Source organism: Pagrus major, chromosome 3, assembly GCF_040436345.1.
Source record: "Pagrus major chromosome 3, Pma_NU_1.0".
Classification (NCBI taxonomy): Eukaryota; Metazoa; Chordata; class Actinopteri; order Spariformes; family Sparidae; genus Pagrus; species Pagrus major.
The window spans coordinates 12,115,575-12,140,953 of record NC_133217.1 but is presented as its reverse complement, the minus strand read 5'-3'; the positions used below and the strand labels follow the sequence as shown (position 1 = coordinate 12,140,953).

General features: G+C 42.3%; 1 protein-coding gene across 1 annotated transcript; it reads left to right on the top strand.

Moving 5' to 3' along the window:
• Positions 1–392: 392 nt before the first annotated feature.
• hibadha (3-hydroxyisobutyrate dehydrogenase a) lies at positions 393–25,379 on the top strand. The gene is made up of 8 exons (XM_073462944.1): positions 393–507; positions 2,780–2,940; positions 3,151–3,260; positions 3,384–3,505; positions 15,638–15,771; positions 16,361–16,437; positions 22,384–22,540; positions 23,302–25,379. The coding sequence occupies exons 1-8, from the start codon at positions 438–440 to the stop codon at positions 23,458–23,460; spliced, it is 990 nt and encodes a 329-aa protein (XP_073319045.1). The 5' UTR covers positions 393–437; the 3' UTR covers positions 23,461–25,379.

The following is a 25,379-nucleotide window of genomic DNA, read 5'->3' as shown; positions in this document are numbered from 1 at the left end:
GTTTTTATTGCTGGAGGAAACTCTATTAATTACTTAAGCTATTTAAATCAGTTTACCAATACAATTCCCTTGCTTTATAGATGTGTATCCCTGCTGATTTAAAACAACATAGCACGGTTCTTGTGAAGATCTTTTGCAGTCTGTAACTGTATACAATTCACTGCAAAACAAAATGCATACTGTACAGCTATTTTTATTCTGGTCAAGTATATAAATGCTACGGTTTTTGTTCATTTAGAGTGAATACTGTACTCACAGAAGCGGCTAAAGGGCATTAAGTAAAAGCACAGGATGTCCCGCCTTTGCCTCGTTCCCATTGGCTGCGAGAACTCACGGAGCGCTGCGATTGGCGGAAATCACAGGCAATCATAACAGTTCCGTTTGGCTTTCCTGGCTTGACAGCTGTCACTGTACGCCGAGGTCAAGGGGAAAGAAGCATGGCTGCGTTGTTTAGAGGGTCGCGAAATTTATTGCTAAGGTGGAATAAGCATGTCGACCTCGCCTTCGGTAACGTATTAGCTCATGTTGTCAGCCTCCTTGTGTCGTTTCTGTCCGTCAATGAATGCGTGTTCAGAGGGAAAAGCAAGCGGAACAGTCTCTGCTGCAGCCTGTTAGCTAGCTTGTTAGCCCTTTGAAGAAAGTGTGAATACTTGCTGTCCGTGCTTGTTAAGTGTTACAGGCTGGACACAGTGTCCCAGAGGTGGTCACCTGCTGTGTGCTGTTCACTCATGCAGTACATTAGGACAGACTAGACGTGAGCATTGTGAAATTTGGAGCAGTAGCCTGTGACAGCTAATTGTACCTGACAATGACATCTTTATAGACCTCTATGTGACTGTGTAACATCTATACTTGGTTCTGATTGTGTTTGTCTGCTTTAGGTGTTGCTAATGTCAATACAACATTTTGTTTCACACCACACAGCTTCATGGATTAGCCTTACATTGCATCACAGCCACAGCGCCCACACTATCCACTCCTCCCTGCCCATCCTACAAAACCAGACACAACAATGCTTTCTGAATCAGCAGCAGGGATGTTGATCTGACTGATCCGAGTTAAGATGCTACTTGAAATGTAGGGACCACTGACAGGATGCACTGCATGTAACTCTGGTATTGATATAGTCAGTGGTGCTGGTGGTCCACTATATTTTTTAATGTATCCTGGCATTACATTGCATTGTTTAGTTGAGCTAGAGGGAATCATTTATGTGAAGGTCCTTTCTCTAAAGGCCCCATTAGAGTGCTTGACCTTTTCCCTGTAAAACCTTAACAAAGTAGATAAACAGCCAGTTTCAAAGTCCACTGTGAGGTAATGCCAAACGCAGCTTCGAATGGGTTGACATACATGTTTAAAGGTATTAAGCATGGTTATTGTAATGTAAAAATAAATAGATATTTTGTGGATCTCTAGTAGCCAAGTAGTTTGTAATGAACTGATTAAAGGGTAGAAATTGATAAGTCATTGACTGCTTAATGCCTCCAATTGCCTTACACTTCAAAGCTAAGATTTCAAGTTAAATTATCTGTGGCAAAGATAGTTATTTTATTCTTAGCATGTAATGATAGTAAAAGTGCTAAAATGATTGAATTATCAATGGAAAAGGAATGAACAAGAAATCAATTGGTCTATTAATACAAATATTTTCCTGGTTTAGTGTTTTCAAATGTGAGGGTTTTCTCAGTTTTCTAAGTGTAAAATGATTACAATTTAAGTTTTAGACGTTCTCTAACAAAATACAAGATTTGAATACGTTACCTTGGATCTGGACAAATTGTAGAAAAGATAGACAAAACAATTAATCATGTTTTCTGAAACATGTTGTTAGCAGTAGTGTTATTGTCAAAGCTCCCTTTTTTCATCTTGGAAAAGGAAGCATTAGATCCAGACATGTTACAGTTCATGGAAGGCATGTATGTTTTGTAAAGATGATAAGCTAAACTCCTTAAACTCAGTTTAGGGAAAAATTGGTGTGATGACAAATTTTGGCCGCAATATGTCTGTCTGGAGGAGACAATTATTATTTTAATGTCATAGATCTTTGCATTATGGTAGGTACTCATCTTACTAGATGTCATTAACACATAACTTATTCCAAGCAAAGGAAGCAGCACCTGAACAAAATCTTTTTGTTTAACTACTTTTGGGCTAGTAGAGAATACAGTATCTTCCTAATGGTATTTTTTTATCATCTCCAAAACATAAGTAGTGTCAGTGTGGTATCTACCGTATAAGTTGAAGGGTTGAATTGAAGGTAAGGCTATGTGTTTGAGCTTCACAATCCAGGCTTAATCCTGTTGTTTTAGTCTGGTAGCTTCTAGCTCTGTTTAGTCTCTGTTCACCTGGATGGACCTTGGCTGAGCCAGCAGTGTTTAATAGCTTGGCCAGACTTCCCCAAAAGCTGGATACAAGTTAAAGCAGTGAGATTTGCTCTGTTGTTATCGATTCTAATTAAAGCATTTCCTTCTTCAAAATATTAGGATAGCAGCTTTTAACAGTCATTAACCATAGGAACTCAAGTTTTTCATAGCACTACTGATGGTGGAAAGTAGTTTTACTTTGAATTTCATCTGCTCTACAAATAATCTTACCTTGCCTTTATCTAGTAACCAGAATCAAACTAATCAACTGCACTGTCGAGAGTAAAATTACATTATTGATTGTACAAATTTTGTCTGAAATGTTTGTAATGTGTTTGTATTGCTCTGGACAGCAAAACAAAATGCCTCATGTTTTTTTATCACACCTCTAATGGCGTCTTTCTATCCTCCCTCAGTGTCGTCACGATCAATGGCCTCAAAAACCCCCGTGGGGTTTGTTGGTCTGGGAAACATGGGCAGTCCCATGGCCAAAAACCTGTTAAAGAACGGATATCCCGTTATTGCCACTGATGTCTTTCCTGGGTCTTGCAAGGAGCTGCAGGACATTGGTGCCCAGGTAACACTCTGTCAATAAGACAACACATATGGACATATGAACATTTAATAGAATATACTATATAACATATACAAATTATGATGAGTGTTAGCAAGGTTTTGGGGACCCATTCATTGAAATTACTGCAGTTTCTTTAGAGCAGTTAGTAAGTGAACATGTGTGTATAGTTGTTCATTAAGGTGTTTATTTTGTGACTTCTCCAACACTCAGGTAGTAGACTCTCCAGCAGAGGTGGCAGAGAAGGCAGACCGCATTATCACAATGCTTCCCTCTAGTCCCAACGTCATAGAAGTCTACACAGGCCCTAATGGCATCCTCAAGTAAGCAGACTTAAAAACCCCTCATGATAACTTTTTAAAAAGGGAGCAGTTTCAAGGTGTCTTACAAACACAACAGCTTGACGGGACTAAATGCTTTAATGCATTTAATTTGGCTTACTTTAGGAAGGTGAAGAAAGGAACGCTGTTGATTGACTCCTCTACCATCGACCCTTCGGTCTCAAAAGAGATGGCACTCGCGGCGGAGAAGATGGGGGCCGTGTTCATGGATGCTCCAGTGTCAGGAGGTAATGTGTCACCCAAAGAAAGAAAGCCTGCATGTGATTTTATAGCTCGGCTATTATAATTTGCTTTTCATAGTGCCCAACACTTAAGATCAACAAAAGTGAAAGATGATGTGCCTCATGCAAGCTGTATAGACAGTCTTTATTTCTCTCTTGAGGACCTTTGCCACTGGTCAGGGATTATATAAAGGGAGAGTAGGGTGAAGTGGCAGTATCAGAAGCAGGATCATACTGGCTAGTTTGTCCATTTACCAATAGTAGTGTTCGGCCTGTGACCCCTCAGCTTTACTTCTGAACTGTCTAACACTCTTTTGTATATCTAAACTATGGGACCTTTTGGGTTAGTGCTAGGACATGGGTTGTAATTACTGAGCAGGCCAGCCAGTAGGTGCCCTCTTGAGGTTTTATTGCTGCTTTTGACCAGGGGTCTTAAAGGCAAGGTTAAGGTTTGAAGTCCTCATTATGTCGGCGCTGTCTGCTTGTGACGGCTTCTTGACAGAGCACAGGATCGCCAGTCGTCCTTAATGGGCTGAGCCGCGGCGGAGAATCCCGTGTCAGAGCTTTTCATGTTGATGGAGCCGTAATGGCGGGTATCCCATGTTAGTGCCTTTCATGTCAGATAAAGAGTCATAAAGAGGAGAGAAACTGCCCTCACATGGAGTGCAGAAGAGGAGAGGAGAGAGATAAGACATGAAGGAGACACATCGCAGTAAAACTGTCCATCTCCCCGTCTTTCTCTTTCTGCCTTTTTAACTCTCTCATCCACACAATTCCTTCCATTCAGGTATGCAGGTGAGGTATGCTACATCCTGACACTCCTCCACATCTGACTACTACCTGTGATCATACTCTATTTGCTTTTTATTACACAATTCACACACAATGCACACTGTAGTCCCCGCACTCTCCCATACAAACACAGACTTGGCCCACACTGGCATGTTTACCAGCTGGCGTCTGGAGAACAGGCCGAGTGCAGTCAGCGAGATCAGAGCCTTAAGCCTGTTACTCTCTCTTAACACACACACTGTTTACATACTATAGACAGCGCACAGTTTGTGTGTGCAGTCCTCTGTGAAGGTTCTTCCTCTCCTGTCTCTTAACTAAGCCTCTTTTACTAGCCTGAGATGACCAATGATTTACCTGCTACCTCTGGCCTCTGCAACCAGCAGACACTCATGTGCATGTGCCCGCCCACCCAGCGTCACCTCGAGACAGCCATAAGTCATATCCATAAGTGCACTAGTTTCGCGCAGACAATTACACTTATTCAAAAGCAAGAATCAGTTATAATCAATTTATGTCATTTGTGGAGCAGAAATCTCAAACCTTGACTAGCTCCATCCCCTTCTATGTTTTATGTTATTTTAAATGGAAAAATGGGTTTGGACTGTGGGTCAGACAGAATAAGCATTTAAAAGATGTCCCCTAGTTCTTTAGGAACTTGAGATGGGCATTTTTCAATATTTCCTGACATTTTATCGACAAAACAGTAGACCCATTAATCTAGAAATAAGAATCAACTGATTGGTGAATAGATAAAGAAGTAGTCAGTTGCAGCTCTAAATTGCACACAGCAAGATAACAGCCCCACTCTGAGATAAGGAGTGGAAGTTGGTGGTGATGGTGTGACCTTGATAAGCCAGGCTAAACCTGTGGAAGTATCCAGGTCATGACAGAGGACAGCAACCTCATGGGAAATAGCAGAGACCGGATCCCCCCCACCCCCCCACCCCTCTTTCCACATCTCTGGTTGGGATATGAAGTAACATGCTCTCTTCCAACCAGGAGATGGCACCCTCCCCAAATAGGGCATTGTCATACTCATGAGGTTTGTGAGTGTGTGTGTATGAGTTACATCAGCACTTAATAGTTTTCATATTAATACTTCATGTAGCCAAATTAAATACAATATAACTTAAAAGTAAAATAGAAAATACTTCAAAACAGTAGCCGTTGTCTCAGATGGACTCCAGAGACGCACAGTAATCTAACTAAGCATGGCATTTGATAAGATTTTATTGATGCAGATATCATTATCAGTTCTGCTTATCAGTCCAATTCTTTATCGGTAATCTTATTGATTCCTGATCAATTTTTGTACAGTTGGCTGTAGCCTGAGAGCTAGGTGCTGCAGCATCTGTCTGCCATTATCTATAATGGATGAAAACAAATCTGCTGAGCCTGCCTGTGTGTCACTAACGTTATTATAACATAGGATATTTACCCTCAGTAATGTACATGCTGCAGGGAATTGATATGATTTTATTGATACCAGTGGCATTATCAATTGTGCTTATCAGTCTATCATCTATCTTTGTGAAATTAAGCCACACATTGGACCCTTCCTTTGTGTCTGCCATGACTCCTTATTGTTACAAGTTTACAGCGGTGTCGACACACGAGTTTGAAGTCATTGCTTTACAATGTGCAAGTGTCAGTAAATCATGCCAGCATTGATAAAAGGAACTGATTCTGACGGACTGGACAATTTGGAAATGGTTCTTAATGGTTACGGCTCTCCATTCCAATCCCTAAAAATGACAACATAATTCTATTCGATTTTTTCATATTATTTGTTACATCTTTAATGAACTGACTTAAGAAAGGCATCATCCAATTTAAATATTTTTTTCTTCGCTGAGGATAACAATACACTTAGCACAGACTTGTTGTGATCTCTCATACTCTTAAACATTTGCAGACACAGCCTGCTCTTTTTGTGGTTTCTGTATTTGTTCTTATTTTTAATTCAGATTTTTCTTTTGATATAAACTCAATCCTTTTGTGTGTGTGTGTGTGTGTGTGTGTGTGTGTGTGTGTGTGTGTGTGTGTGTGTGTGTGTGTGTGTGTGTGTGTGTGGTGTGAGGTGGCGTTTTTTACTCAGAAATGTCTGCGTGTGTGTGTGTGTGTGCGCGTGTGCGCGTGTGTATGTTGTGTGCGTCACCAGAGGTTTGGCAGCCAACCTTGGGATCTGTACAGCGGAGTCATAACCCTTTTTAAAAAGAGCAATCAAAAAAAACTTTCACTTTCTTCTCATGGGCATCCTGCTGCCTTTCGTTCTTGCACATTGACCAGTGTCTTGGCTTTAATCCTGCATGACCCAGCTGTGTCCTGGTATAAAACACACACACACACACACACACACACACACACATATCCACACATCCACACAGAGTTGTGATCTTTATGCAAACACTTTGCTGCGTAGACACAGTTATATTAACTTAGACACTGGTTCTTCAGGCATGCTAACATTTGCTTGCACACACACACTTCTACCACTGTCTGGTGTCATTAAAAGCGTCCGCATGCAAAGTTGACCCACAACAAAACAAGCTCTGATGTCACAGGCCCAGGGTGTTGGCACAGCGATGGCAAAAATAGGAGGTCTGGCTAGCAAGCGGCGGGGTCGTTAGCAGTAATTACCCAGAATGCATGTGTTTGTGTCTGTGTGCCCATGGTGGGCTGCCACATTGCTAACGGACGATGGCTTTAAAAAAGCCCTAAAAAACCTTTCATTGTGTTTTTCCCAGCGCTGGGAAAGTCAGCTATCGCTGCAAATAAAAGCAAGAAGGAGCCTAGCTGTTGTGGGACCATGGGTACTCAGGCTAATGTTGCTTGTTTGTGAGGTCTTATAATCCTCAGCTAACTACCTACTTAGGCTGAGTCTCAACACCACTCTAATCATATCCATACCACATGAAGTGAAGCCTGAGTGTTGCAGTGTGTCATTTGCCGACAGTTTGAACGTCATCCTCCAGCCTGTAGGAGCTTGTTCAAGCCAAGGCTGGCACCAGTTTGTTTATCAGACAACGCTGCCAATCCACTCCTCTGCCGACTGATAGGCGCTCTATTTCTCCCTCCAGACCCACAGGACCTGGGGCTTCTTTGACAACGATCAACTTTGACTCCAGCTTAAACTAACATTGCAAAGTCATTATTAGTTTTTAGTTCACTGCTTGCCCCAAGCAGTTTAGTTTATCTTTGAAGCTCTAAGTTAATTGTTGGATTAGAACTGATTGTCTGACAAAACAATCCTTTTTCTGGAGAGTTCAAATATTTCACACAGTCTTCACACTATTGTTTCTTAGATTAAGCCTGAACTCTGACGCTTAAAGTCCCCCCTGCATTCCAAAAATGTATTTTACTGCGTGTTCCTACAGTTGAATGTTTTAGTGTGCAGAATGATGTTTGTGCAGAGTTTGATATTAGACGGCTTTTTTATGTGCTCACTTTAAATCTAAAAAAATGTCAGATGTGGGTGTATAAGCAGATTTTTGTGATATCACAACTAGTTTGGAAGCCAATGGATGTCTAGTATACAACTAAACACAAGCATCATTTGGAGACTTGAAGCCTCCAGTGCACATCATGAATGCATTATTTAGAACTGGATACACCTGCACCGCCCAGCCTTGCTTATAATTTTGCCCAGTGGTCACTCATAATATCACAGCAAAAGATTCCCCTGTGGCCCAAAAAGGATTTTCCCCGTAGACTACTATTATAAAAGAGACGTCTGCAAAACTTTTTCCTTGCACCAGTGTGTGCATTACTACTGTTTTTTTGCCATGTGAACCAGGCAAGCAATTCTTATCGGACTGAATAGGAGCCATGTTTGGGTCTGGTTTCCTGTTTTAATTAATGCATCCATGCTCACATGCACTGAAACGTTTTTAGTGAAGTAGGAAACATTTATGTCCAGTATAGGTTTTGAAATGAAATATATTTGTAGATTCTGGATGCAACTTTTGGTGCAGATCCAGGATTTTTTTTTCTCACTATCTTTAACATTGCAAGTATTTCAACTTTTTTGGTAATTTCTCAGGGAATAATGCGTTGATCTAGATTTTTTCTTTTAAATCAGCCATATATAGGTGCCTGGTATCTGTGAGTGAATACAATTTGATGCAGATCCAAATAAAAATGAGAATCTAGTGGATTTAAATATTTTTTTGTTGATATTGGCTTAGGCTTAATTGAATTAAAGGGGACTGTTGGGTTCCATTCTAGCTTTCTCAATTAATATATTTGTTTGGTCTAAAAATGTCTGAAAATTGTCAAAAAAAGGTCTATCATAATTTCCTTAACTCCAAAGTGATACATTAAATTGTTTATTTTGTCAAACCAAATATCCAGAACTCGAAGATATCCAGATAATTATCACAGAACAAGACTAAAAGCAACAAATTCTCACTTTGGAGAACCTGGAACAAGGTAATGGTATTTTTGCTTAAACAGTTAATGGATAGTCTAAATAGTTGCCGATTAACTTCACTAATAGATTAATTGACTTGTCGTTGCAGCTCTAGTATGAACAATGTTCTCTCTTTCCCTCATTCTTCTATTCCATTTTTTCGCTCTATAGTGACCAGTGACATGAGATTTTGGGACTTTAATTGTGGGCTCTCGCAAAAAGTAGTGGACTTGCTATGGTTCCATTGTGGGAATTTTTGACAGGAAGATATAAAACAAGATATAAAACATAAGAAATTTCCCCATTTGCGGGACAAATAAAGGAATTCTGATTCTGATTCTGATAAATTTGACACTGGGCAACTAAATATAGTGGAGTGGTTGTCATAAGTCCAAAGAAAATCCTGCCATGGTACGTCTGGCCATAGGAAGGACCAGGAGAGCACTCAGGCCAACCTAATCCAGTCTGAGAATGGGATTAATTGAGAAGATGAGTCTGAGAGTCTGGAGGCCATTTAGTGAAGGCTGGTGATGATTCTCTGACACTGAGTTAAGGAATCAGGTTGGATGGGCAGAGGGTGGTGCTGTCGCAGTCTGTCATGTTGATGGCTTACCACTACTAGAGAGCGTCAGTGGTCCAAAGACTAGATTAGCATAACAAGCCTCTCACTGACGGGTCTTGGTGACATAGAGGGGGAAGGGGGGAACGAGTGGGAGGGAGGGAGGGAGGAAGGGTGCAGGGCGGTAAAGTGACCAGGGCTGGTGATGATGGAGGGCTGGTGACGGGGGCCTCTAGCTCATGCTCCAGATGGAGTTAGACCCACAGCAGCTGGGGACTGGCTCTCACATCCCTGCCCCATGTCATCTGCTGTGTATGAGTGTGTGTGCAGACAAATAGTCAGCTGGTGTATGAGTCAAGTAAAAGTCTCTGTCCGTCAAACAGAGACCAAACGTCACACTGCATGTCACTCAAACTTAAAGCAAATAAACGCTCTGTCTGTATGAAGGACAGTTTCTGCAACCACATGAGTGTGTGTGTGTGTGTGTGTGTGTGTGTGTGTGTGTGTGTCCGTCCCTTCCTGCTAACAGCCTAATTGGGGATCATTATTAACTTGCTCTATCCTAGATGAGTCTCATTGGACCAGGAAAAGGATTGATTGTGGATCTCTCCTGCTCCCTCCAGCCTCTGTCACCTACCATTGACCAGCCTCTCCCCTACAGAATAGAGCAGTTACTGATGATGATGATGATAATGATGATGATGAGGCCTGGCCTGGTGGTCAATGGACAGACATAGCAAACTAAACCCTTAAAGGGACACTTCACCCCAAAATCAAAAATACATATTTTTTCCTCTTACCTGTTGTGCTGTTTACCCACCTAGATTGTTTTGGTTTGAGATATCAGCCGTGGAGATGTCTGCCTTCTCTTGAATATAATGGAGTAAGATGGCACTCAGATTGCGGTGCTCAAACTGCCAAAAAACTCAACAGCAGTGTCTCTTTTCAGAAATCATGCCCCGGTTACTCAAGATAATCCACAGACCTTGTTGTGAGAAGTTTCATGTAGGATTTTTTAAAATTTCTATTTAACTACACCCGCCAAAAGTATCACTGCATGGGAGAAAGCGTACATCCACTCATGGACGAGAGGCTCATGCTTGTGGCAGTGCAGGATGTAAACATGATACAGCGATGGGTAAAGTTCGGTACATGAAAGCATGTGAATCCAAACAGGCCCTTCAAAATCCTCCACAGTTGTCTTGTTGGTCAAATTTTATTCATTTATTTATTTTATTTGACCTTTATTTGACCAGACAAGTCATTAAGAACAAATTCTTATTTACAATGGCAGCCTGGAGAGTAGCTGTCCTTACTCTCCTCATGTAATAAATGAAATGTGACTCTGGCAACTCTGTGACTCTGTTGCTGCTATACATGTAGGTAAGAGAAATGATATGTATTTCTGATTTTGGAGTGAACTGTCCCTTTAAAGCTGTTTTAACATTTATATACAAGAAACTATGTCGACATCTGTAAACTGAGCTTACTCTTCAACTGGCCTGACACCAAACCTAAACTTTCTCCAGTCGCCTTCTAACTCGAGGTTCTCATGGAGTATTTGTGTGCGGGAGTTCAGTTCTCATGGCTCTGCGCTTGTTAACTGGAGCCGATAAAGAGTCTGTTTTTAACATAACAGCGGAGCATTAGCAAAGTTGGCAGATAAACTGTTGAAAGTGCGCTTTTTAAAAAAAAAAATGTGTGTGTGAGCGATTTTGGTTAACGCGCGCTCTCGTACCGTTTCTCACTCTGTATCCGTTACGCTTTTTACAGGGCCTGTTTGGGTTTTTAATTTGTTTTAGAAAAAGATCTGCCCTTGGGTGTAATTATAATGGTGGACCACATGAGGCTGCGTTGTTGGCCTGTTAACATCCTACCCCCACTGGCTCACACTGCAGGCAGTCATCTCCCATTGACTCAAGGGGTGTTGCACTATGAAGTGTGAGGGCTCTTTTCAGCCTGAATTATAGATGAGTGCAGCCCAGCCAAAACTTTAACCTTACATGTGCATGTAGTTAAAAACCTAGTTGCAAACAGTGTAGTATATTGCCAGAGTTTGTTTACACCAACTGCATTTGGACATGGAAGGTATGACGTGAAATCTGGCGTATCCCTGAATCTCTGAGTAGTTACATTATCATTTTAGGAAATTAGGTGTTTGGAGGAGCTCTACTGTTTTTGAAGGTGTTGCTTAGCTCCAAGTGTTTTTCCGAACGCTCTCTGGGGGAAAAAGCAGGGTTGTGGCATGTTGTCAAATGCGTCATTCATTACCAAACTCTGGGAACATCCCCTTTTTCGTGTGTGTGTGTGTCTGCAACTGTGTGTGTTGTTTGCGTAGCCTCATATTCACAAATGTAGTTTAATTTAAACCCACCGCCAATAAAAAGTGCCTACTGGTTTACATGCGGCTCGTAACTCCGAGACACGGCCTCAGAAGCTCTAACTGACGTCTTATTGGCGGCCGCCTCTGGGATCTGCACCTGTCCCTGGTACACACACACAGATACTGCATGCACATGTACACAGACATTCTCACTTACTCTTTACATACACACACCACTTCAAACAGAGCCACTAGTTTAAAAGGTTATAAGGCTGTCATGAATTGCTTTGGTTGATGCTTTTTGTGAGTAATGAAAGAAGTGCTAATGAATTTAGTGTTCACTACAAACAGGCCAAACCAAAGTTGTTTCTCTGATCTTCCTTTGCCTTCACACCACCAGCTTCACCCTCTTATGTTCATGGTTAATGCCTGTCGTCGAAGCCTGCTGTTAAGCATCTGTCCTAATAGTGCTTGATTGCCTGCTTATTAACTTGAAACTTGTCAATAGCGGAGATCAGATGAAGGAGATGTCTGTGTGTGTCTGCAATAGGATGGAAGCTAACTTGCACACGGACCACACACAACTACACACACTCACAGGCACAAATATACACACTGTGCGGTACCTCCCCATACGTCATACAACATACTGCAGGAGTCACTTTGATTCTCCTCCTAATCCTTGCAACCAACACAGAAAAAGCCACAGAGTAGCTCATTAATGGTTCATCCAGCTTCATTATGCTCTGAGAATATTTGCGTTGAGGACGTGGGCACCCACTTCTCAGCCAATCAAAACTTGTCCTAAACCCTGGAGTTGGATGAGAGAAAGTGACCGAAGAGAGTTCCCAAGGGAATATTTCCTGTGAAAGCTTTGCCTGCTAGACATTGGAGTCTTCTGTCTTTCCTTTGTCTTTATTCCAAATCTACTCTTTCCCTGAAAGAGGTGGCAGTATGAAGTGTTTTAGCCCTTTGGAATAATTATATTTGACTCACTTTATTAATAGTATCTTGTGTGGCATTATATACATAACTTTTCCTCTTGTGGTTACCTTTTTAGTATTTTCATTCCTCCTTTACTCTCTCCTCTCCATCTCTCAACCCTGTATCTTCTATCATAGGTGCCCCCCACCCCTCTCTTTCTCTCTCTCACACACACACACACACCTTGTCTCCCCCCCTAGGGGGCGGTGTGTAGTTGTGCAGTGCTAACGATCCAGGACTGTCACTCCCGCTGGGATGGATGAGCCGGGCGGACCCGGCGCTCAGGAAGCCTCATTAGGATTCCTCTTTAATCCGTCTCTGACAGGACCAGTCCGGGAACGGGATGTCCCCCTCACACACACATACGCACACACACACACAAAAAAATACACGGTAGAAGCGTACACACTACATAGACATTATCATAGAATTATGACGTCGCCGCACAAACACATGTGTACTTTCGCTCAATGAACAGACTCACTGATACCCCCAACACACGCACACACACACATGCACACACACAAACACACACACACACACACACAGACACACAGACACACATTGTTATGCTAATGATGTGTTATTCTTCCACCAACAAGGATCTTCCATCATCCTGGTGTCACTGCCTATAGAAATCCACTACAGATCATAAGAGCTTATTATGGGTGATTAGTTAATTTGAGGGAGGGAGAGTTGGGAGGGATGCTGGGAGGTAGGAAGAGAAGGATCGTTCTCTGCTGTCGTCTCTACTTCTCTCTCTCTCTCTCTCTCTCTCTCATTCTCTCTCTTTCTGGCTTTCTCTCTTTGTCTCACTCTCCTTGCTCTCCTTAGTGAGATATATTGATCAGCACGTTGACTGTGTTATCAATAATCTCCTCTTTAGTCGTCCGCGAACAGTGATCTCCACTAATGAACCAGCGCAGTTGTCACACTGCTCTTTATTGTGTGTGTGTGTCTGTGTGTGTGTGCGGGTGTTTGCATTAGTCTTTAAAAGAGAGAAGCTCATCCTGAAGCTTGAAAACTAATAAATGAAATGTTTGAAAAAAGTTTCACCCTGAGTTAAACTTATACAACTCTTTGTATTTAAAGCAAACTCTACTTGAGTTATTTATTTATTTTTATCCGCAAAGTTATAATGACAGCATTGTCAAGAAAAGTTTGATGACTACTTAAGACATATACAATGTCATCAATCTCCTCACTAGTCTGACATTTAATAAAATCTTCATTATATCAAACTAAATTAGACTCAAACAAATTACTTCAGACGTGTAAGTGAGATAGAAAGGCCAACATTAAGTAACAAGAAGGGAACTAAATCTATCATGTCCGTGGTCTGTGGACCATATGTGTGTATGATTGGTGTGTGTGGTGGTCGTATGTTGAGCGTGTGTCCATAGGCAGCTGCCGCAGCGTGGGCTTTGGGCTTCATTATGTGGCCCTAATGACCTGCTGACAGCTCGACACTGACACACACACACACACACACACACACATATACAGTGTCGTGGTATCATCATACACTTGACAACCGTACAGCCAATTAAAGAAGGGGGAGGGGAATGAGATGTATATTTATGTTTATAGGGGATTATAAATATACAGTAAGTCTCCTCTCCTCTCCTCTCCTCTCCTCTCCTCTCCTCTCCTCTCCTCTCCTCTCCTCTCCTCTCCTCTCCTCTCCTCTCCTCTTCTCCCCTGTCCTCTCCTCTCCTCTGCAGTAAAGCCTGATAATGTGATTTCAGCTGTTTTGTCCCCAGCAATTCCCTTTTAATTATTAACACTGACATTATTAGGCTTTCACTATTAAGAGGCCTTTCATTAGGGCCAGACGACACCCTAAAGACACATATTCTGTCTCTCCCTCGCTCTCCTTCTCTGTCTTTCTTTCCTTTTTTGGGAGAATGGAAAAGTCTCTCCCTTTGCATGCATTAATGCAGCCTTTTGACTTCTAGAGTACTTTTCTACATATTGTGTACGTGTAAGATGTGCATTCTATGACGTTATTAAGTTATTGAACAAATGCCACATTTGTGATTATGTTGATATCTGTGCAGCCTTGGTTTGAAAATCTGGTTGTAGATCTGTTTTTTTTTATATAGCTTTCGGTAATTTGATACAATCGATTGTGGAAAAAGTATCATTTAAACATGCGGTATCAAAAAAGTATCGAAGTACCGATACTTTTGACAACCTTTGTATACAGTATGTGTCTACCAGATATCAATGTTTGAGGCTATTCAGTGAAGCACTTCAGGGACATTTCAGGGGAGACTCAGGCCGGCTGGGTCCATCCCACTCTGAAAAGGGGTTATTTCTGCATTAAGGACCCTGTGGAGTGGCTGAGGGGGGGTGAGGTTGCCTCCTACAACATGGCACGCTCCTTAAGCCATCAGGCATGGGGAGGGACGCCTAATTGAACATGATAAAGTGTAAAGTTAATTACCCCTCACGCCTGTCACTGATACCCCCATGAGGGGGGCTGGCCTCAGGCACAGCTGTTGGTGTGTGTGTGTGTGTGTGTGTGTGTGTGTGTGTGTGTGTGTGTGTGTGTGTGTGTGTGTGTGTGTGTGTGTGTGTGTGTGTGTGTGTGTGTGTGTGAGAGAGAGAGAGAGAGAGTAAGGGTGACAGGACAAAAGGCAAGGGCTCCCATGAGGGTTGTGCAGTGGATGATGGCAACAATCGGCTTTTAAAGATACCTCTGTCCCTCTGGTGCACCACTACTTAACACGCCTGTCCCACTATGAGTCTAACACACACACAGACACCCACAGAAAAGTACACAGCTGACCTTTTATACACAGTTGGTGGTGTGGAAACAGTCAAGTAGTTGATATATTGTGATCTTTTGTGTTGCAAATCCATATATTTTAGTTGGATTGTGCTCAGTAATGACTTATTTGTACATATTTAGAGTTTGGTAAAAATACAACTAATCAACCTTGTGTAGTTGCACAAGTTTGCAGTTTGTATAGTTGGGACAGACCGGATATATCGATTAAATGTTTGTACTATCAGGAACGGTATGTCTTCTCCTCAGTTAACCTCAGCACACTGTGTGTTCAGGTGTCGGGGCTGCCAGCTTAGCCAAACTGACCTTCATGGTAGGTGGAGTGGAGGAGGAATACAACGCCGCACAAGAGCTGCTCACCTGCATGGGAGCCAATGTTGTGTACTGTGGACAGGTCGGCACTGGACAGGTAAAGACATGCAATAATACACACACACACACATACAAAGGGGTACATACCTTCCTGCTTTTTAAACTGCATTTTCGCTCACATACTCAAAATGTCCTTTATTAAATAACTTAAATACAGACGGTATACGCACCTACTGTAGATTAGTCTATTTCATTGAAAGAAAAGCAAGTTTTTTTTTAGAAGTACCCATCCAGAAGAACTTATCAGAAACGAAGGACATCTTACTAAAAAAAAACAGATTTTGTCTTCAGTTTCATCTAAATGAAAAGTCAAAGCATTTCCTTTCAGTGAGACCATTAAACCTACCTCCTTCTATAGCTAATGTTTATGTACGTGAACATATAGAAATATTTAACTTCTGATGCTGAATGTTAAACTTGTTTTGAAAAATAAATCAATCATAAAAAAGAAAGATTTTACCTACTAATCCAGGAATGATCATCTTTCTAGGGAGTCTGTTCCAAAGCTGGATGTATGATTTAAATGTTCTTATATTTATGTATTTCATGTTGCCTTTCAAACCTCCTCATACTATATACATACACAGTAAAAGTGCCCTTTCCACTTTCTGGTCAACCCTCTGTAGGCCGCTAAGATCTGCAACAACATGCTCCTGGCCATTGGGATGATTGGGACCGCAGAGACCATGAACCTCGGCATCAGGTACTGTCAGCCAACGCTTTGCTAAGCTGCTTCCTACCTGTTATCCTAAAGGGGAAATGCAAGGATGAAAACCTGATTAACATTAGCAAGGCCAAGGTAGCTGTAACAGTTAATGGTAGAGCATAGAAATTCTGACACAAGGAAAGTTGTGAGTGAGATATTAAAAGTGTATATACAAAGAGTGGGCGATATGACCTAAACGTTTGTTTCACGGTATTTTTTGTTTCTGTTTTTTGCAATGACAGTATTATATAACGCTATTACAAAATTTAATGGAATACTACACTCAAACATAATTCTACCACTATATCTTAAAAAAGAAAAAAGATTTATTGAAAAAAGTTGTTTGTTTATTGGCTTCAAATAGGAATAAAAATGAGATATAGGCATACATATTATGGAGGAGTATCCTGCCTGATAAAGTAGGTTAACTCATGGAGTTAGATAAGGGACAGGATTAGGCATCTCAACATTTTTTTGGCAGAAACCCAAAGTATATTTATGTAAATAAGTACAATAGTCAGTCTACTTCAGGGCTTGTCTATCAAGGACATTTACACACAGCACAGAGCAGAGCTTTAATGTAACGTTAGCAACAAAGCCAGCTGAGCTTGCACTGCAGTATTAAATTCCAGAAAGAGCAACATGACAAAACAGTTTCCTATGTCTTACCTACTACTCTGGTAAAGGTAAAAATGTACAGGTTCGTTTGAACTGGGTAACGATCCATCCTCGAGCTTGAGTTTTGAAGCGAATCCTGCTTTTTATGTTTACAAGTTGTTGTTTTTATTTGGATCTGCTTCAGATTGTACTCACTTATAGATACTGGCCAACTAAAAAAAATGTTGAAAATCTCCCTAGCACACGTTAAAGAAATTGAAAAAAAAAAATGTTGGTCCCTTTATTCAGAGCCACAACAAAAGTTAGAGGGGTCTATTCTGGGCCGAGACCCATCCTCCATCCAAGTTTCATAGAAATCCATTCAGTAGTTTTTGTTTAAACCTGCTGACCAACCAACCAACCAACAAATGGACACACATGAAAATATAACCTCCTAGGCGGAGGTAATAAATAAAGACGTTCATTGGTTCTTGCAGACAACAACTGAGAATTTGGAGTGACTTGCTTGTACGTCCCACATGTTTGTGTTCCCGAAGTCGTCGTTACTGAATGCAACTCTATGAGTACTTGTTTAGCCCTCTAAGAGTATATTGACACAGCCAAAGTAAGCACATGAAGTACAGTATGCTATAACATTTATATCACAGTAATGATGGTATCGCAAAATTCATGTTATAGCAGAACATGACACCAGTGACACTGAAGAAACTGCCCATCCCTATTTTCCTGACTAAAACCTAAACCAACTAGGCCCTTAACGCAAATATGAGCTAGTAATCAAAACATGTTGTTGGCATACACAGTACGGTGAAGCCACATGTGAATGTGAAAATGTTGAAGTTTCCCAATGTTTGATTATAAGAAGCACAAGAACCATGAACTTAAAGGTGGCACGTTTGAGGCTTCCACGTTTTAGCCACGTATAAATTTGGCTTCAACCTCGCCCTTTGATATAGCCGTCACTATAAAAGCAATTACTATACCAGTGATATGGCTGTAACTGTGGCAATAATTTACTGCTTCAATACAGGTTTGGAAATGTATTGTGTGTATAGTGTGTGTGTAGTGTGTGTGTAAGTGTGTGTGTGTGTGTGTGTGTGTGTGTGTGTGTGTGTGTGTGTGTGTGTGTGTGTGTGTGTGTGTGTGTGTGTGTGTGTGTGGTTTATGGAAGTGTGAAGGGGTCAGCCCAGCCCCGAGTCAGGGAGATGGATGAGGGGGCGGAGCCAAAGACTCTGATTTACATCTGCTGATTGAGCTCTCACCAGCATCCTGCCACAACCCTGTCTCTGAGCACCGCCTAGAAATCCCATCATTCATCATGCCTCGTCCTGGCACAGAGCCTCTTTAGTCAGGACGCTGATGGGATATGAAGTCTTTTGAGTTAAACTGAAGCATTTTTGTATGATGTGAAATATTCAGCTCAACCAAAGATGTTGGACAGACTGTGAAACAAGTGTCTTAGCATCCAAATCTCATCATAGTACAAATTTCCCTTCAGTATCTCCCTTTTTTGGAAGTTGGGGTTCTTAAATTAGATTTCCCTCACATAAATTACCTTACCTGAGCTATTAAATTAGTTTTTCACCTTATTATCCAATCTAATTATACATATCCCCTGCCAATAATATGCTGTTTCCTCTGCTCTCCCTGTTATTATTATGTATTTTAATGGGTTTTGCAGCCTTAAAGGTGTGTGCGCCCAGTTGTGTGCGTGCATGTACGCGAATTGCTCTTCTCACAGTGCAGCTGTGTTAGTGCAGCTGATTTATCTGCGCTGAGACAGAGGAGGAAAATTGGCATGAGCAGTCGCACATAAATCCCCCCACTAGGCCTCTGAAATATGGAGGCATTAAGGGAGCAACACAGATTTACACATTGCCACACTGTCTCTGGTGCACACACACACACACACACACACACACTTGGACACACAGATTTACATCCACAGTCACTGAAGACAGCAGTTTTCTACCAAACTACAACAACTTCTACTCACCGTGCACATCATTATAATGTATGCCTATGAAACTACAGCATCCCTTCACTTTGAATGTGAATTATATTTTATATCTTTGCAAAACTGACCCATATTCAGTCTTGATTGTGTGTGCGTACATGCAAGTGTGTGTATGTGTGTGTGTTTCCATGTCTCCCCCCTATCTTACTAGCCAATCTCAGGGGCTTTATTATCGGGTTTGACAAAGACTGTCATCGTTTAGAGAGAGCCCACACCCGTAAATCTCCCATGCTGCATTGCGGCCCAGTCTCTTATGCAGAGAGGACGCTCTCTTAGGCGTATGTGTACGGACGCACACACTCACGCACACACACGACACACAGCCGACACAAAGGAGACTGAGCACTCACAGCCAATTTACAGGAAAACGGCAATAACATTTTATCATGCTGGACTTGGGCCTGATAGAGCTGCCCTTTCTTCAAATATGTGTGTGTGCTAGTGTTTCTCCTTACCTGTATATGGAGGCGAACTCACACACACACACACAGCTCTGTTCGTGGAGCTAATTTGTTGATCTCAGATGGAGGCTCGGGCCGTCTCCAACAGAGCGTGACGTTCTCTTAGTGCAAGGAATGGCCACGCATGACAATTATGAACACGCACACACACACACCCTGCCTTTCTGTCATCCTTTCGCTCCCTCTCTTTTGGCTTTTCTTTCCCATCCCTATTTGCTTTACCTCCTCATTTTATCCTTTTTCTTTTAATCCCTTCATCTCTTCTCTCTGCCTCCCTTCCACTCGCTGTAATTTCTGCACGCAGCCAACCAGTCAGTGGAAGAGGGGGATGAGAAGCTGTGGAGAGAGAGGCAGCGTTGATTTTAATGATGCACATGAAGATGAAAGGAGAGGAAGAAGAGGAGAGAGGCGACTGGCCCAAGAAGGGATATGAGGCTTTTACAGCTCACCTTGCACGCCTGTCTACCTGCACTCGTTCATGCATACGAGGCATGAAGTCACTGTCATTGAGGCACTTGCAGACAGGCACATATTTGCCCCGTTATTCATTTTATTGGGAGAACGACGGGCGAATCAAAGGGTATAACAAGACACGAGCCTTTGTGTTGAGCGACAGAAACCACACACATGAACACAGACACACATCTCTCCCCCTTTTAAATGAGTTGTGAGCATATGTTCCGATGAAGATTAAAGTTGGGTGATAAACGCGCTTGTTGCCTCTATAAATGGGACAGTAAATGCTTGTGTGTGTATATGTGCTCGTTAGCTCTTTAATGTAATAATAAATGGGGAACGGGCCAGGCTTCCTCTCCTGTGGCATCAGACGAGGACGAGGAGCTAATCGCAGTGAAACAGACAGTTAATATCAGCGCTGCAAATGAACTCCACCTGCTCGAGCTCCCCCAGCACGTAAACACATAAACACCCTCCCCACCTTATTTCCATCTCCATCCCTCTCACATTACTTTAATCTGCGGCGGCATCGCACAGCAACACGTTCGTCTCACCGTCCACGTCTTTGTGTGTTTATCCATGTCAATCTTGTTAAAGCGTGACATGTCCTCTTCTCCACGCAAATTACCGCAGGCGAGGAACAACACCACTGCGTCAGCTAATAACCACGGCCATGCGGGTGTGAGTGGTTATGTGTGTGTGTGCGTGATGGGAGCAGGAGGGGAACTTCATTGATTTATCGTTAACAGAGGACAACAGCTCCCCGTCAGCGTCTCTGGTCGCTATAACAAACGATCTGCGCGCTCGGACGCGCTTTATTGTAGCTCAGCCAGTAACCTTTTCAGCTGCTGACCCAGAACGCAGGGAGGGGCTGCCTGCTTGTGTGTGTGTGTGTGTGTGTGCATGTGCGCAGAGAAATGGGGGGTTTGTGCACGATGTCAAACATATGTCCCCCAGAGTCCTCAGACAGGGAGGTGTCAGCGGGGAAGACGAGGGGGTGGAAGAGGAGAGAGGCAGGATGGCGAAGGGTTGCTTGCAGACATAGAATAAAAAAGCCATCATCAGAGAGACTGCGAGCTAAAACACATGTTTACACACACACGCACGCACGCACGTAGTGTCACTTATGCCACATTTCCAAAACAGTCTGTTAAAAAAAACCAAGGGAGGGTTGAGAGAACACAAAAGAGACGAAGGGTAAGGGAGGAGGGAGAGACATGGAGAGAGTGTAAATGCAATTCCCATTCTTAATTAGTTAGTAGACAGCTAATAAAAACTGTGGTAGTAATGGCAGAATGAGAGCCAGGTGGAGGGAGGGAGAGGAGGGAAGGGAGGGAGGCTGCTGGCCTTAAGGACCTATGATGGTTTAATAGTCATATTGAGAGCAGAATAGAGTTACAGGCCCGTAAGTAACAGTGAGCTGAGGCAGCCAGGGCTTGATGTGGTCAGCTTTACACTGGCCTTAACCGTTAATATACAAAAGCTGCACTACACAGACGCTATAGTTACACCCTGCCTACTGTAATGGCTTGCTTCACTCCCTGCTTCTGTCTGCCCTGCGCTCTCTTTGTCTCATTTGCTTCTTCTCATCATAGCCAGGAGATTTGTCCTCTTGCATATGAAAGTGGGTTGCTGCTGCAAAATGGGGCAGCAAGGAGAAAGTGTACTTCTATACGTTGACAGCCAGGTTTATGGCTCCCCTGTGCTGCTTAACCACTTCTCCTCCTCCTCCTCCTCTACTTTCGTTTTTCATGAAAGAAGGATGATGAAGGATAGATGTGCTGGTAAACATCAATACTGCATTAGCCAGCATTACAAAGCCTTCAGCCATTAACACTGAGGAATGGTCACAGCCTAGCACGAGGTTCAATGGGGGTCACTGCAATCACCAGCCGCCCCACACCCATCTTTTTCCATCTTCTTCTCTTGCGTTTTGAGAATTAATTCCATAATCAGCGCCGATATCCCTCCCATCTCGCCTGTCCCATTTCCTACATCTTCCAGCAGAAATCTTTCTTTTTCTGTCACTACCAGCAGTTTTCCACCTCACGCTAAGTCGCTCTGGATTAGAACATTAGCTAAAATACTCAAAAATAACATGGACATGAAATCATCTTCGACACAAGTTGTTCTACGGGCTTACAATGGCTAATTTTGTCCAAAGTTTACCTGCTGCAGTAAGTGTGGCAGTAAACCTAATCCTTCAGACCTGGACATACACTCTACACCAGCAGATCTAGTGTGAAACAAAGACTCAGGTCTCAACCCTGATCTTGACAAGAGAATGTTGCAGGACTCATGTACCTAATCTGACCGTTGTACACTAATGTTTCTCCCTGTTACTAAGTCTGAAGGAGAATACTGACCTCCATCTTCTCCCTTTTTTCCCAGACTCGGTTTGGACCCCAAGCTGCTGGCAAAGATCCTCAACATGTCCTCAGGTCGTTGCTGGTCCAGCGACACGTACAATCCAGTTCCCGGCGTCATGGAGGGAGTCCCCTCAGCCAACAACTACCAGGGCGGCTTTGGAACCACGCTAATGGCCAAGGTACAACCTGCTCTCTGTGACTCTTTTTTTAAGAATGTAATACATTTTTATTTATTGAATTATTTCCTTTGGTTTTGTTTTGCTTAATTGATTGTTAAGGTTTTCTTTTATTCTTTCTGTTTAGCCTCAATAAATAATATAATTACTCTGAGGGCCAAATTGACTTCACGTCTTGTTCAGTCCATCCAACCATCGCTTAAGATATTCACAATAAAACAGAAAAGCAGCAAATCCTCACATCTGAGAAACTGTAAACACCAACTGATCGGTATTTTTCCCGGGATACATCACATCCATAATTCACCTAAATTATTCCCATTAAATCTTCTTGTATTTTCTGCAGATCAACTAGTCGAATCATCGCTTCAGCTACTACTCGTTCTCTTTTTCTTTTCTTTTCGTCCCTTTTTCAGTCAGTCTCTCAACCCTGTCATTTGCTTTGTCTCACTTTTAACTGTTCTTTTGTCTCTGTGATACTGCTGCTCTCCTCTTCACCATCCCATCTGTGACTTATTGTGTGCCACTTCAATTTACTGTCTCTGCATTAGCTGGTTCAGCCTGTGCCTGTGTGTATTATTTAGGGTGTCTGGGTGTCTATTAATTCACTTGCAATGTGTGCTCTGCATTAGCCTGGCTAGTTCTATCACACTCAACCAAACTTAAGAAAATCTAATAGAATTGTCTGCTGTTAGCCAAGCAAAAGGCATAACAATGTTAGTCTGCCTGTCTGACACTCTTCCTCTGTTTCTCTCTGTGTCTAGGATCTGGGTTTGGCTCAGAACACTGCCACCAACACTAAGACACCCATCCCTCTGGGCTCCCTCGCCCACCAGATCTTTCGAGTCATGTGCTCCCGCGGCTACGCTAACAAGGACTTCTCATCCGTCTTCCAATTCCTACGTGAGGAGGAAGGCCAGTGAATGGAGGGGGATGTTACCACACACACACACACACACACACATACATATACGCACCACAACCACACACCCCAGTGCCCCTTATCCCACTATGCTCAGGAGAGACTAAGGCCTTGCCCTCAGGCACAGATCTGTGATCCAATTAACATACTGTATGTCGACGCATGTCCCCTCATTGCATTAGCCGAATCATATTTTCAGTTCACCGCCCCCCCCTTGCATGGGGGAAATGCTAAAACTGACCTTAGATCAGTATCTAGAGACAAAGCAACTCTCTTCGCAGTCTGAGGGGCCAGAGTGGAAAATGAGAAGTAGGATGAGGCACTGCCGGTTTACATGTAACGATGCAAATAATATGTGGTTTTCAAGGATGATTGATGAGTAATAAGTGCATGGTTGTTCAAGGTTTTGCTTTTTGCCTGGTACCCAAATGGCTCAGACCTGTCCCTGTCAAACGAAAGAGGACAAGAAAAAAATAAAATAAAATAAAAACAAGCTACAGTAAGGATTCACATATTGATGGAAATGTCATTGAAGAGACAGTGTAAGAGAGTGCAGAGTTAGATTACCCTTTCTCCAAAAGAATACAAAATCCCATATTCACAGCACTACATAAAATGCTGCTTTTCCACTGCAGGTTACGGCTCAACTCACCTGTAACAGGTACTTCTGTCTACCTCCTTTTCCACCACAGGTACTTTTGCCTTGACGTAGGCGTGATTCTTACCTGATCATCATAGCAGCGTTGCGACCCCCTTCACTTTTCCAACATTTAGGGAACAACTCTTACTATGGTCATGCGAAGCCTTTATTCAGTGAGAAATTGTCCCCTACACTGCACATTTACTGTTAAACTAACAACTTCACTGTTAATCTGTTCCTCTGCCCACACTGACCGTCACTCTCTGCCACTCGCTCTCTCTCACTCAACACACACTCACTGAGCACACACAAAGGACCTACACTACTCTGATCATGTTTTCACATCACTTTTTAGTATTGGGTCAGCTAATTTGAAACCACAACTGAGGTGATACAAAAAAGTACCTGTTAACAGGTACAGTACATTTCACAATGGAAAAAGAAAAGAAGAGGTTGAGAGAGTCAAGTCGAGTTGAGTTGTGCCGTAGCCTGTAGTGAATTAACAGCTCAAGGTAACCAAAACTGGCCACAGTGTGGGCTCAAAGTTTGCTTGTTTGTTACATTTGTCAGTTTTTGGCAGGAAGCTGTTTGATTCAGTCATCCTGCCAGCATACGTATTTTCATTTGTTGATTTCCAATCATTCAGTTTGTTGTTTACCTTGTGAATACACTTCAGTTACAATAGTTTCAGTCCTTTGGTGCATGTAGGTCACCACTCACTGAATCACCAGTTCTGCTTCGGTTTAAATGCTGTGATATACTATATCCTGTTATTTTTGCACTGTGTGCATCGCAGAGCGATGTGCCGGGCCATTTTGATACAGTTACAGAATATCTTTAAACTTACCTCTCTTCTCTATAGTCTTCATCTGCTTATCGAGCCACTGGAGTATTATTCGTGACCAACACTGTTTAAATTTTATACTGTTCACTACAAAATGTTGTTCTCACTGTCAAGCACTTTCTCTTGGCCGTTTTTACTTTATTAAAGTGTCCGCAGATATTTCTCCTCTCTCTCTCTCTCTCTTCCTCTCTCTGTCTTTGTCTCTCTCCCAGCTTGCAAGACATCTGTGTAAAGTGTAAGTGAGGAACGGTTCCTCCCTGCTCTGAGCAAATGTACATATTGTATATTTCATATTGTTGTGTAGTATTGAAGAGGAATATAAATGGACTGTCACTTTTTTTTAGTAAAATTCATTAATAGTGTCTACAGTTTGTCTTTGCTCTGTGAAGCAGATCCTCAGTCACACTGTAGCCTAAAATAAAAGATGTTCTGTGTA